This window comes from Saimiri boliviensis, chromosome 1 (genome assembly GCF_048565385.1).
Source record: "Saimiri boliviensis isolate mSaiBol1 chromosome 1, mSaiBol1.pri, whole genome shotgun sequence".
Classification (NCBI taxonomy): domain Eukaryota; kingdom Metazoa; phylum Chordata; class Mammalia; order Primates; family Cebidae; genus Saimiri; species Saimiri boliviensis.
The window spans coordinates 228,740,056-228,752,657 of NC_133449.1; the positions used below are offsets into that span (position 1 = coordinate 228,740,056).

General features: G+C 39.4%; 2 protein-coding genes across 8 annotated transcripts in view; both read right to left on the bottom strand.

Moving 5' to 3' along the window:
* The window catches only part of FAM151B (family with sequence similarity 151 member B), a 69,259-nt gene extending 64,844 nt beyond the window's left edge, over nt 1-4,415 (bottom strand). The window contains exon 1 of one of the 3 annotated variants that reach the window (XM_074384313.1): nt 4,246-4,415. In XM_074384313.1, coding sequence (XP_074240414.1) covers nt 4,246-4,270 — 25 coding nt within the window. In that variant the 5' untranslated portion in view covers nt 4,271-4,415. Of the gene's footprint in view, nt 1-3,998; nt 4,185-4,245 lie in introns of those variants that run through there. The other 2 variants (XM_039459892.2, XM_074384314.1) reach the window with 2 other exon arrangements.
* A 4,758-nt stretch (nt 4,416-9,173) lies between these two features.
* Nucleotides 9,174-12,602, bottom strand: part of ZFYVE16 (zinc finger FYVE-type containing 16) — a 55,586-nt gene continuing 52,157 nt past the window's right edge. For all 5 annotated transcript variants that reach the window (XM_074384294.1, XM_074384289.1, XM_003920801.4 and 2 more), the window contains one exon: nt 9,174-11,056. In XM_074384294.1, the coding sequence (XP_074240395.1) occupies nt 10,898-11,056 (159 nt within the window). In that variant the 3' untranslated portion in view covers nt 9,174-10,897. The remainder of the gene's footprint in view (nt 11,057-12,602) is intronic.

The window sequence follows — 12,602 nt, forward strand, 5'->3', positions numbered from 1 at the left end:
ACCATTACCTCATCCTACCTTCCCTGCCCACTGCTTTGTACTCAATAAAAGTCAGAGTGTCTGGGCACTCGGTGCCACTGCAGGTCTCCGCCCTTTGGTTGGCAGTGGACCCCCGAGCCCAAACTCTCTTTTCTTTATCTCTGTGTCTGTGTCTTTTATTTCTATGGTTTCTCATCTCTGCACCAGCAGGGAGGGGCTCACAGAACCCTACAGGGCTGGACCCTATAGTTAACAACCAGACTTTGGTCTCCTGTGACTGGCTAATGGTCTCCACGTGGCAGACTTAGTTCAGGTTTTGCTTCTGCTATATCCTGCCAGTAAGGAAGCTGCAAAGGCAGAGAAGAGACCTTTTCCTCTATTTATCAAAAGGTGCCAGAGATGCACCTTTTGATAAATTACATATATATATAAATTATAAACATGTAAATTATGTATTTTATATATATAAGATGGATATATTAATTAGCCTGACTCATTCTACCATGTATACATGTAATGTAACATCACATCATACCTCATATATATATGATTATTATTTGTCAATTGAAAATAAAATTAAAAAAGAAAGTTTGCTATTTGCTGACTCCTGGACTACACAATCATTAAGGTTCCTTCCAGTTTCCAAAAGTGACTACCAGAATTGACTTACCATTAAAGACAATGTAGCATATGTCCACACAAAAACTTGTACACAAATGTTCACAGCAGCGTTATTCACAATAGCCCAAAAGATGGAAACAACTCAAATGTCCATCAACTAACGAGTGGTTAAACAAAATGTGGTGTTTCATACAATTCCTTTTTTGGCCATAAAAAGAATGAAGCACTGAAACATGCTACAAGATGTATGAATCTTGAAAACACTATGCTAAGTGGAAGAAGCCAGACGTAAGAGGGTCTACACTGGATGAGTCCATTTATCCGAAATGTTCAGAATAGGCAAATTCATAGAGATAGAAAGTAGAAGAGTGGTTGTGGGTGTTTAAGGGTGGGAGATAGGTAGTGCTTTTTTCTAAGGTGAAAATGTTTTAAAATTGTGGTAATCGTTGCACAAGTCTATGAATAAGCTAAAACCCACTGAATTATACTCTTTAAATGAGTAAATTGTATATTAATAGTATGCAAATTATACATCAGTAACAATTTTTAAAATGGGAAAAGTTTTTTAAAAAAGTAATCCATCTATCCTCTGACCTAGAAATTCCACTTCTATAAATTTACCCCATAGACAGATATGCTTACCTGTAGGAAAAAACTCATTTCATAGACGTACATCTATTGCAGTATTGTTTGTAATGGCAAAAGAGTAAACACATAAATGTCAATCAACAGTGGATTCAGTAAATTATTGTATATTCACACACTGGAACATTATACAGTCACTAAAAAGAATAAGGCAACTCTATATGTGCTGAGATAATCTAAAAGATATATTATTATGTGGGGGAAAAAAAGCACAGTGGAGAACAGAATGTATAGTTACCCCCCCCCCCCCAACCAGAGATGTCCACTTCCTAATCCCTGGAACCTGTTAATGCTATGTCACATAGCAGGGAGGAAATTAAGGTTACAGATGGAATTAAGGCTGCTAATCAGATGACCTTGAGATTAAAAGAGTTTACTCTGGATTAATCAAGTGTGCCCAATTTAACTGCAAGGTCCTTAAAAGTGAAAGAGGAAAGCAGGATAGTCAGTGTTAGAATAATACAGTGTGAGAAAGACTCAGCCAGCCATTTCTGATTTTGAAAGTACAGGTGGAGGGGAGTTGACTGGTTGAGGGAAGGGATAAAACTTTGTTTCATTTTATTATTTTATTTTCTTGAGACAAAGGCTCTGGATTCTGTCGCTGGGGCTGGAGCGTAATGGCATGATCTTGGCTCACTGCAGACTCACCTCTCCAGCTCAAGCAATTCTCCCACCTCAGCCTCCTCCTAAGTGGCTGAGCGCACAGGTATGTGTCACCACTATACCTCGCTAATTTATTTATATTTTTGTAGAGACAAAGCCTCCCTCTGTTGCCCAGGCTGATTCAAACCCCAGGGCTCAAGCGATGCTCCTGCCTTTCAACGTGTTCAGATTACTGGCGTAAACCACCATGGCTGGCCAGGATGGAACTTTTCACTATACATCCTATTGTGCCTTTTGAACTTTTTATGTTGAGAATGTGTTTTGTTGTTGTTGTTGTTGTTGTTGTTGTTGTTGTTGTTGTTTTTGAGACGGAGTTTCGCTCTTGTTACCCAGGCTGGAGTGCAATGGCGAGATCTCGGCTCACCGCAACCTCTGCCTCCTGGGTTCAGGCAATTCTCCTGTCTCAGCCTCCTGAGTAGCTGGGATTACAGGCACGTGCCATCATGCCCAGCTAACTTTTTGTATTTTTAGTAGAGACAGAGTTTTACCTTGTTGACCACAATGGTATCGATCTCTTGACCTCGTGATCCACCCACCTTGCCTCCCAAAGTGCTGGGATTACAGGCTTGAGCCACCGCGCCCGGCCGATAATGTGTTTTTTTAAAGTAAGGGGGGGAAATGACATATAATGAAAAAATCTGGTTAAGAATTTGCTTTATCAATAACTTGGTAAAGAGAAGAGAATTTGTTGTTGTTGTTGTTTTTAATGGCATTTGTCAGGTCTGGGACATTTTTCACTTGTGCACACATTGTATTCCAAGATTCTGTAAACCCTGCATCGATTCAGAAGAGAACCTGGATTCACACAGCCTGTGCGTGACAATGGTGTTAAGTCTTGAGCATGAACATTGTCCCAGATTTGTTTGGATTCTTAGAAAAACCAGGCATTAAAAGGATTTATACTGAGCTATAAAGAGCCCAAGGGTTAAAAAAGGAAAACTCTGGTCTGAAGAAAATGTTCTGTTTAGCACAGGTCTCAAAAAAGAGAGAGAAAAAAAGTTTACATCCTTTGATCCAGTAATTTCAGCTACAAGAAACATGTCCAAGATAAAAACAAACCAAAAACATAACCAAGGAAGAACAATGCAAAGAAGTTCATTACAGAATGAATTCTAACAAAACAGAAAACGATTGATTAACGTCCCATATTAGGAGACTGGTTAATTACAATATAATTGTATACAATATAATTGTATAAAACAGTCATTCAAAATTATGTTTATAAAAACCTTGGTGACATAGGGATAGAATGAGAACATGTAGGACTTTTAAAATTATGTTTACACGACCTTAACTCTATCTTTAAGAGTCAGGGTTGCTAGAAAATACCAAAAAGTTAGTAGTGGTGCCTGTGGGTATCAGCATTTGGGGGATTTTTCCTACTTCCACGTACTAACATATTTTCAGGCGTCCCCAAACTTTTCACACAGGGGGCCAGTTCACTGTCCCTCAGACGGTTGGAGGGCCGCCACATACTGTGCTCCTCTCACTGACCACCAATGAAAGAGGTGTCCCTTCCTGAAGTGCGGCGGGGGGGCCGGATAAATGGCCTCAGGGGGCCGCATGCGGCCCGCGGGCCCGCAGTTTGGGGACGCCTGTATAAATGTTCCACAATGGCATTTTTCAGGACCTGTCATTTTTTGCTTACACACACATTTTATTCCAAGATTGTGTAAACCCTGCATCGATTCAGAAGAGAGCTTGTATTTACAGAGCCTTCTAGTCAGAATGGTGAAAGCGTGTACTATTTTTTACAATTAGGAAACAAAACTAAACTGAAAAAAGAACGCGTCACTGAGGCTGTCTAACGCCACTCCTTAAGTTTACAGAAACGACACTGTAACCTTCGGCCCAAGGGCTGAAGCACCTGATTCCAAGCAGAAACAAGCGAGCCGCGCTCCGCCAGCTTCCGAGGCCGCGCTCAGCAGCGGGGCCACGCCGGCCCTGCCCCGCGTCCGTGCTCCCAAGCCTCGCCCAGCTCCCAAAGAGGAACCGACTGACCCAGACCGCCCCCATGCGGTCGGCTGAAATTAAGGATTAGGGAAACGTCACATGCCTTCTTTTCAACCAAGACCTCAAAAGACACTGACCCTGTCATTCTCCGACTCCCGGAACGCCTGTCCGTTAGCGCCCACCCCGCAAACCAAGGTCCTCGCCAGACGATCGCGAGCTGCCCTGAGGGCGGAGCGGGCTCCAAGCCCAGCCGCGCGGCTGTGCGCGGCGCGCTCCCAGGGCCCTAGCAAGCAGGACCGCGGGAACCCGCAAAGGGAGGGTGTCGCCGGCGGAGGCTCTGAAAGCGCCCCACCTCCAGGCGGAGGCCGCGCGCTCGGCGCTTACCTGGGCCTCCAGCGGGTGCTGCCATGGTGACGACGCCCGCCGTCCGCGCAGGCGCCTAGCGGCTGGCGACCCAGCGGACCGGGCAAGGGCGACAGGGAAACGACTCCGCAAACCACAGGCTGCGGGCAGGGGAAGAGCCAGCCGGGAGCCAGCGAAGCGGAGCCAATAGGAGCCGCGACGCGCAGGCGCAGAGGCTGGCGGTCCAGGTTCGCTTGCGCGCCGCGCCGCGGTGCTGGTGTTGCCGAGCGCTCCTCGGACAGATTGCCGAAGGCCGTTGTAGCTCTGAAGACAACGCTGCCGTTAGGGAATTCTGCGGCGGAGGATGGAACTCCGATTGAAAGCAATTGTTGGAGTGGGGTACGAATTCCAAAGCTGGATATATTTGCCTTTAAATGTTAGTAATATCCTAAAAGGATGTGAAGTCGTTACTGATAAAAATCAGTGTTTCTGGCCCGGCGCGGTGGCTCACGCCTGTAATCCCAGCACTTTGGGAGGCCGAAGAGGGTGGATTGCTTTAAGTCAGGAATTTGAGACCAGCCTGGCTAACATGATGAAACCCCGTCTCTACTGAAAATTTAAAAATTAGCCGAGCGTGGTGGCGCACGCCTGTAATCCCAGCTATTCGGGAGGCTGAGGCACGAGAATGGCTTGAACCTGTGAGGTGGAGGTTGCAGCGAGCCGAGATCACACCACTGCACTCCAGCCTGGGCCACAGAGCAAGACTGTCTAATTAATAAATAAATAAATAAATAAATAAATAAATAAATAAATAAAATAAAAAGCTTTTTGCACAAGATTACCGAGCTGATAACTTGAAGTTTTCTCTCCCCTGTTTTGTCTCTCTACCAGCTTTCAATCAGAAAAACGCTCCCAGCAACTGGGTCCTCCCATCCATTGTCTTTCTAGCCCTCCTTAACTCCTTACTTTCTGAAGCCAAACTAGTGATCAGAATTAGCAACAAAGCTCTGCCATTTCAGCCACTGTTACCAAAAAACTCAATCTGCCAGCGGTAGACCTAAGATAACTATACATTACCTGACAGATAATACAAAGGGAATTTATTATCACCCAGCCTTTCAGATAAAGTATTTTTAATCACTCCAAAGCAATCACTCTCCATTTACTCCCTTCCCACCCCCAGACAACAACTCATCTACTTTCTGTCTCATGAATTTGCTTATTCTGGAATTTCATGTAAATGGAATCACAGACTATATGTTTCATCTTTTGTATCTGGCTTCTTTCACTTAGCATGTTTTCAAAATTCATCCATGTTTTAGCATGTATCAGTACTTTCTTCCTTCTTATGTTGGAATAAATTCCAGTTTGTATATACCACATTTTATGTGTGTCCATTCAACAGCTGATGGACATTTAGGTTTTTTCTACATTTTGCATTGATGAATAATGCTGCTATGAACATTCATGGACAAGTTTTGTGTGGATGTATATGAGCACATTTCTGTGTACATATCTGTGTACATACCTAGGAGTGGAACTACTGGTTCATTTAGTAACTGTTTAACTGTGTGAGGAAGTGCCAGTTTTGCAAAGCAGCTGTACTATCTTTCATTCCCACCAGCAATGTATGAAGATTCCAATTTCTCCACATCTTCACAGTACTTGTTGTTACTGTGTTTAATTATAGCCATCCTAGTGGACAGGAAGTACTACCTCATTATCTTGATTTGCATTTTGCTACTAATAACGTTGAGCATATTTTCAGGTGCTTATTGGTCATTTATATATTTCCTTTGGAGAAATGTCTTCTCAAATCCTGTGCTCATTTCAATTGTGAGAATTCTTTATATAGTTTCCATACAAGTCCCTTAACAGATAATTTTCAAATATTTGCAATATTTTCTCCCATTGGGCAGATTGTCTTTTCACTTTCTTGATGGTATTGATTGCAGTACAAGTCTTTTTTTAAAACCTTTTTTTCTTTCTTTCTTTTTTTTTTTAAGATAGACTCTTGCTCTGTTGCCCCAGGCTGTAGTGCAGTAGCATGATCTTGGCTCACTGCATCCTCCCAGGTCCAAGTGATTCTCCTGCCTCAGCCTCCCTAGTAGCTAGAATTACAAGCATGTGCCACCACGCCTGACTAATTTTTGCATTTTCAGTAAAAATGAGGTTCACTATATTGGCCAAACTCCTGAGGTCAGGAGTTTGAGACCAGCCTGGGCAACATGGTGAAACCCTGTCTCTACTTAAAATACAAAAAAAAAATTATCTGGGCATGGTGGTACACACCTGTAGTTCCAGCTACTCAAGAGGCTGAGGCAGGAGAATCACTTGAACCCTGGAGACAGAGGCTGCAGTGAGCCAAGATTGCATCACTGCACTCCAGCCTGGGTGATAGAGACTGTCTCAAAATAAAAAAATAAAATAACTAGTTTAAGTCTTTTTCTGATAATTCTGACATTTGGGTAACCTTAGAGTTGGCTCTTGTTCATTGTCTTTTTCCTAGAGAATGCTTAGGTTTCACTAGTTCTTTGTCAAGTAATTTTGGATTGTTTCTGGGATATATTTGGAATATTAGGAGATTCTCACCTTGTTACTGCTGCTGGATCGGTAGAGCAAGGAAAGTCCAGAATGCACCAAGTCATTACCCTTGGTTCCAGTGGTGGGGAGGTGGGTCTTACTGCATCTTTCCTGAGGCTCTCTTAGAATAGTGCAATTATATTAAAAAGCCTCCAACCTCCTTTCTGGTCCTCTGACTACAGAAAGCAAATTGTTCCTTGGACTCCTTTTCTGTCAGCTAGCATTTTCAATTTTCCTGTTAAATGTCTTACCTTTTTGAAAAATTTGAGACAAGGTGTTGCTCTGTTGCATGATCACAGCTCACTGGAGCCTCAACCTCCTGGGCTCAAGTGATCCTCCCTCCTCAGTGCCCACGTAGCTGGGATCACGGGTATAAGCCATCACACCTGGCTATTTTTAAATTATTATTTTGTAGAGACAGTGTCTACCTATGTTGTTGCTCATGGTAGCCTCAAACTCCTGAGCTCAAGTGATGCTCCTGCCTTGGTCTCCCAAGGTGCTGGGACTACAGGTGTGAGCCACTGTGCCCGGCCTTATGTGTTGACGTGTAGATTTTCTAGTTTATTCTGTTTGGGATTTGTCTGGCTTCTAGAATGTGCGAGGTCGTATTTTTCATCCATTTTTGAAATTCTGCATTCTATCTAAATGTTTGCTCTGTCCTATTCTCGCCTCTCCTCTCACAGCTAATGAAGCACATGTTATAACTTTTCACTGAATTCTCTTCCGGTCTTCTGCTTTTTTTCCCAGCTGTTTCTCCATGCTGCATAGTGGACAGGTTCTTCTGAGTTGTTTTCCAGTTTTTAAACTACTCAATTGGCTGTGTTCTATTACATTTATTTACTGAGTTTTAAAGCGCAGTTTTTATGTACATTCTTGCAATGTTTATATTCAGTTCTTTTCCAGATTAGCTCCACAACTTTTTATAGTTTCCCATTTCCTGCAAGTACATTCACACACCTGCCTTTATTTCCTTAAATTAAGAAAACAAATCTGTCAGGCACGGTGGCTCATACCTGTAATCCCAGCACTCTGGGAGGCCGAGGCGAGTGGATCACGAGGTCAAGAGATCAAGACCATCCTGGTCAACATGGTGAAACCCCATCTCTACTAAAAATACAAAAAATTAGCTGGGCATGGTGGCGCGTGCCTGTAATCCCAGCTACTCAGGAGGCTGAGGCAGGAGAATTGCCTGAACCCAGGAGGCGGAGGTTGTGGTGAGCCGAGATCGTGCCATTGCACTCCAGCCTGGGTAACAAGAGCGAAACTCCGTCTCAAAAAAAAAAAAAAAAGAAAGAAAAGAAAAAGAAAACAAATCTAATACCTATGTCTGTGATTTTGTTTTCATTGCTTCAAGTAATTCTTACCTCTGGAATCTAGATTCCTTATATGCCTACTTAATTTTTACTACATGTTACTAGACATATTTGAAAAGTAATTTGAGGCCTACAATGCAATTAGTTTTCCATGGAAAGGATTTACATTTTATTTTCTCTGTCCCCTGGAGGCATAACCAGTGTGGGAACACCTTAAAGGAAGTTCAATGCTTAGGATTCTTTAGATCACTAAGGCAATTCTACACTTGCCTATTCTTTTACATTGGTTCTTCCACCTCTGATTCATTATCATTCTAAAGGTAAAACTATTTGGGGCTCTCAGCTTATTGTGTGGAGGGTCTTCTGTTTGGTTCACAACTGTATATGGGCCTTCAACTTTGATTTCTGTACCCCACACTCATAAGGTTGTCAGAGTAGGGGCCTATGCTCACTTCTCTTATTCTCTTTACTTTTGAACTAGGCATTCCTTATTGTCTGGAAAAATCTCTTTGATGTTTTAAGATTATTCTTGTATTTTAATCAGGAATTGTTTTCAACAGGAACATGATGTAAATATCCTAGCATGCAAATTTCAGAAACAGGAAGTTTCCCACAATTGCATCTTTGTTCCTACATGGCCAAATCCTAATCTTTCTCGGCATGCTCTGCACTTAAGCACATACTACTTGTGGCATGGAATCCATGAATGTTTATAGAGAACCATGTCTAATTCTGTCAGAACAATTAATCGCTTTAAAAATTTTTTGTTTAAAAACCTGGTAAAGTGCTCTGCATGTATCAAGTATACAGACACACAAAGTTTGTTGAATAGCTGCATAAACAAATGGGCTAGATTTTACTTCATATTTCAAAATTCAGAGAACGAGAGTAGTATTAGAAGACGTAAGCCAAAAATAGATCATTGCAGATTGAGTACAAAGAACCATTCTATTTTTTCCCTCTTGAAAAACTAAAATTTCAAATTAGGTACCAATGACCAAATATGTAACAAACACATTCAGAAACATACTATATATACATCTGCAAAGAATACTTCAAAATGTGTCTCCAAACTTGAGGCACATCATTCCAAATTTTATTGAATGTAGAGATTTTATGAAAACAAATCTAAAGCTATCCCATCATGGAAGAGCCCTGCACCATTTGGTTATTTTAAGACTGTGCAATTACTTACATGGCACAATACATATACTATATTAGGAAAACATAAATTGGGTTTTCATCTTACACCATTTCAATAAATTTCACAAATTATAACAGGTTGCCATTTTATTGAATATCTGCAACACTTTACATTGTTCATGAAGTAGCCACTTTCAGAAGGCTGATATCCTCCTCCCAGTTGTCTTTGGCTAGTATTATAGATGTGATTCAGTCCAAACTATATGCCCAAACTGATTAACATTCTCAGTCTCTCCTAGCTTGAGACCTTAGATCCTGAGTTAGAACTCTGACTTGATCTTCAAGTCGAGATGCTTCATAAATATTTTTCTTAAAACAGGGTTATTTACCATAATTTCTTTTTCTTGAAATGTAAGAGTGTTTTTGATACAAAAACATATATTACACATAAGAATGTTTAAAGCATCAAAATAATGATTAAATTTTTTATATAACTTAAATGACAGGACTACAATATTCTCCCCTTTTTTTGCTGTTTGAAGTAAAGAGGAAAGCTGTGTAACAATTTCAAATACATAGAATTTAACTTACGTTAATATCCTGTTATAAAAAATAACTACCATATAAACAATTTAAAATATGCAAAAGTAATTATTTCATTTAAATTTATACTTATACATTGGTGTCAATGAAAATATGCGGAGTTGCCAAGAAATTTCTAAGGATTAAAGTGGAAGTAAAAAAACCTGTTTCAGGCTTCATTTATTGCTACATAATGACTACTTCAAGGGTCATCTGGCCTGTCGTCAGTCACACTCATAAGTGGTAAATACAATGGTATACTTTGGAAGAAAAGGAGGAAAAAAATAATGTACTATGATACAAAAATATTGCCTATATACAAATTATTAAAGTTTTATAAAACACATTCAGAATAATATGTTCTTGCTATAAAAACAATATACTTAAATATAGAAGCAAAAAATCCTGAAGCACCCACAATTATTTTAATATCAATTTAATCAGGAAAAACTATATATATATGGATATATAATACATATATATGTATAATTTGAGAGAAAAAAGGCAAAATTTTAATCCAAAAAGAGTTTATCTAATTATGGAGGTAGGTCTCCACTCCAATTATACAAATAAGTTATCAGCTTTATTCAAAGAATTACAAGTCTAAGATTTCGAAACTGGTTTTTGTGCCACTGAAATACAATTTTGACAGACTTTAGAAACCAGTATTCTAACTGGCATATACACAAAACAGACATTTCCTTCATAAGGTTACATCTGAAAAGAGCCTTCATTAAAATCATCATTGACATAAAGAGGTATACCTAAGTGCAGATACTTTGGCTTAGCATTTAAATAACACAGTAAATGCTACAAATTTCTTAAAAGAAATCCTTGTCTTTTCAGTACTTAAATTAATTGTAAAGCTTCAAAAATCATGGATCTTTTAAACTTTTAGATATTTAAATATTGTGCTAATGATTTGAAAAGCTCATTCCTGCCTAAAGAGCAAAGCTTACATGTTTCAAAAATCAGACATATTTATACTTCTAGTGTTTGTGGCATTTCAGCTTTAGTGCTGGAGTTAGTTTTAACAAATCAGGCTGCAATATATAATGTGGCTCAATCTTTCACTAAAAAAGACGTTCTATAATGAAAAACACTAATTCTATTTCTAATGGTAAACTAGAGTTGGAGGTCCCACCATGGATCACAGGTATCAGAGCACTATCAAGATCATTTAGATAATGCTGAGGCAGAAGTTGGCCTTCAGATCCTGCCTGAAATTCAACCTGGAAAAAAAAAAAAATCTTAATAAGAAAATGAGCAATCTTGTGAATGTGAATGTAGAATCTAGCTCAGAATGTGAATATAAAATAAGTGAAATATTTTTAAAAGTTCAAGCATGTTAAATATTTGATATATTTATAAAAAGTATTCTACATTCTCCTGTATTTCTTTTATCCTTCTACTACAAAAATTATAATTGTCCCTCCCCATATATCATAAAGATAAAATTGTCACTATGTCATACTTTATGTTTCTCTAAATGAACGCATAAACAAATTGGAGGGATGAGGCTTTGAATAACTGCTGATATTACTTAAATTAAAAACCCCATGGTATTTAAAAAACTTAAAATATTTCAAATTTGTTATTGCAATAATATTTAACATTAGAATCTGATGTACAAATTACATTAATACATTTGACTGAAAAAATTTACAGTGCTTACTCAAATAACAAATAGTTACTGAATGCTTCCTTGCAAAGAGGTCTTTTAATAGTGAGATAAAACAAAACCCCCTTTCCAGTAAGAACTATGAACAAAACATATCCTGGCTGGAGAAAAGCAAATCTTCAACATATGAACTCACCCATGTCTAGAGTAACCATTCTAATGAAGTCTTGGCTTTGAAAATCTATATTGGATGTTGGAAACAGTTACTTGGATGTCGAAAAGAGAACTTTCAGTTCAATCTGTTAAAGAAATAAATATTCCTACTCCTAAAAAATTCAAAATATTTATTTTCCTAACAGATTTAAACTGAAAGTTCAAAGAAAAACAAATTGTTTTTACATGCAAGATAATCATCACTCCTTGTTAAGAGAAATATACATTAAAATAATACTGGGGCCCAGGCATGGTGGCTCATGCCTATAATCCCAGCACTTTGGGAAGCTGAGGCAGGTGGATGGCTTGAGCCCAGGAGTTCAAAACCAGCCTAGGTAACATAGTGAGACAGCATGTCTTTAAAAAGTAATAATAATATTAATAATAATGCGATATTATTTTTCACCTATCAAATTGTCCAAGTTCAAAAGTTTGATTATATACTTCTTTGATAAGGATGTGGGGGTGGCCAGGTGTGGTAACTCACACCTATAATCCCAGCACTTTGGGAGGTCAAGTGAGCAGATCACATGACGTCAAGAGTTCAACACCAGTCCAGCCAACATGGTGAAACCCCGTCTCTACACAAAAATTAGTCAGGTGTGGTAGAGCGTGCCCATAGTCCCAGCTACTCAGGAGGCTGAGGCAGAATTGCTTGAACCCAGGAGGCAGAGGCTGTAGTGAGCTGAGATTGTGCCACTGCACTCTAGCCTGGGTGGCAGAGCGAGACTCTGTCTCAAAAACAGGATGTGGGGGTGTAGGGGGAAGAGCTCTCACAAATTGCTAAAGGAAATATATATAAATTGGCATAATCTCTATTTGGGATAATATAGTAATATCTATTGAATATATATACTCAGGCCTGGCAATTCTATTCAGAATTTTTTTTATAGATATATTTACTCTTATGTAAAAGCAAAATATTGTGGACAACCTAAATGTCT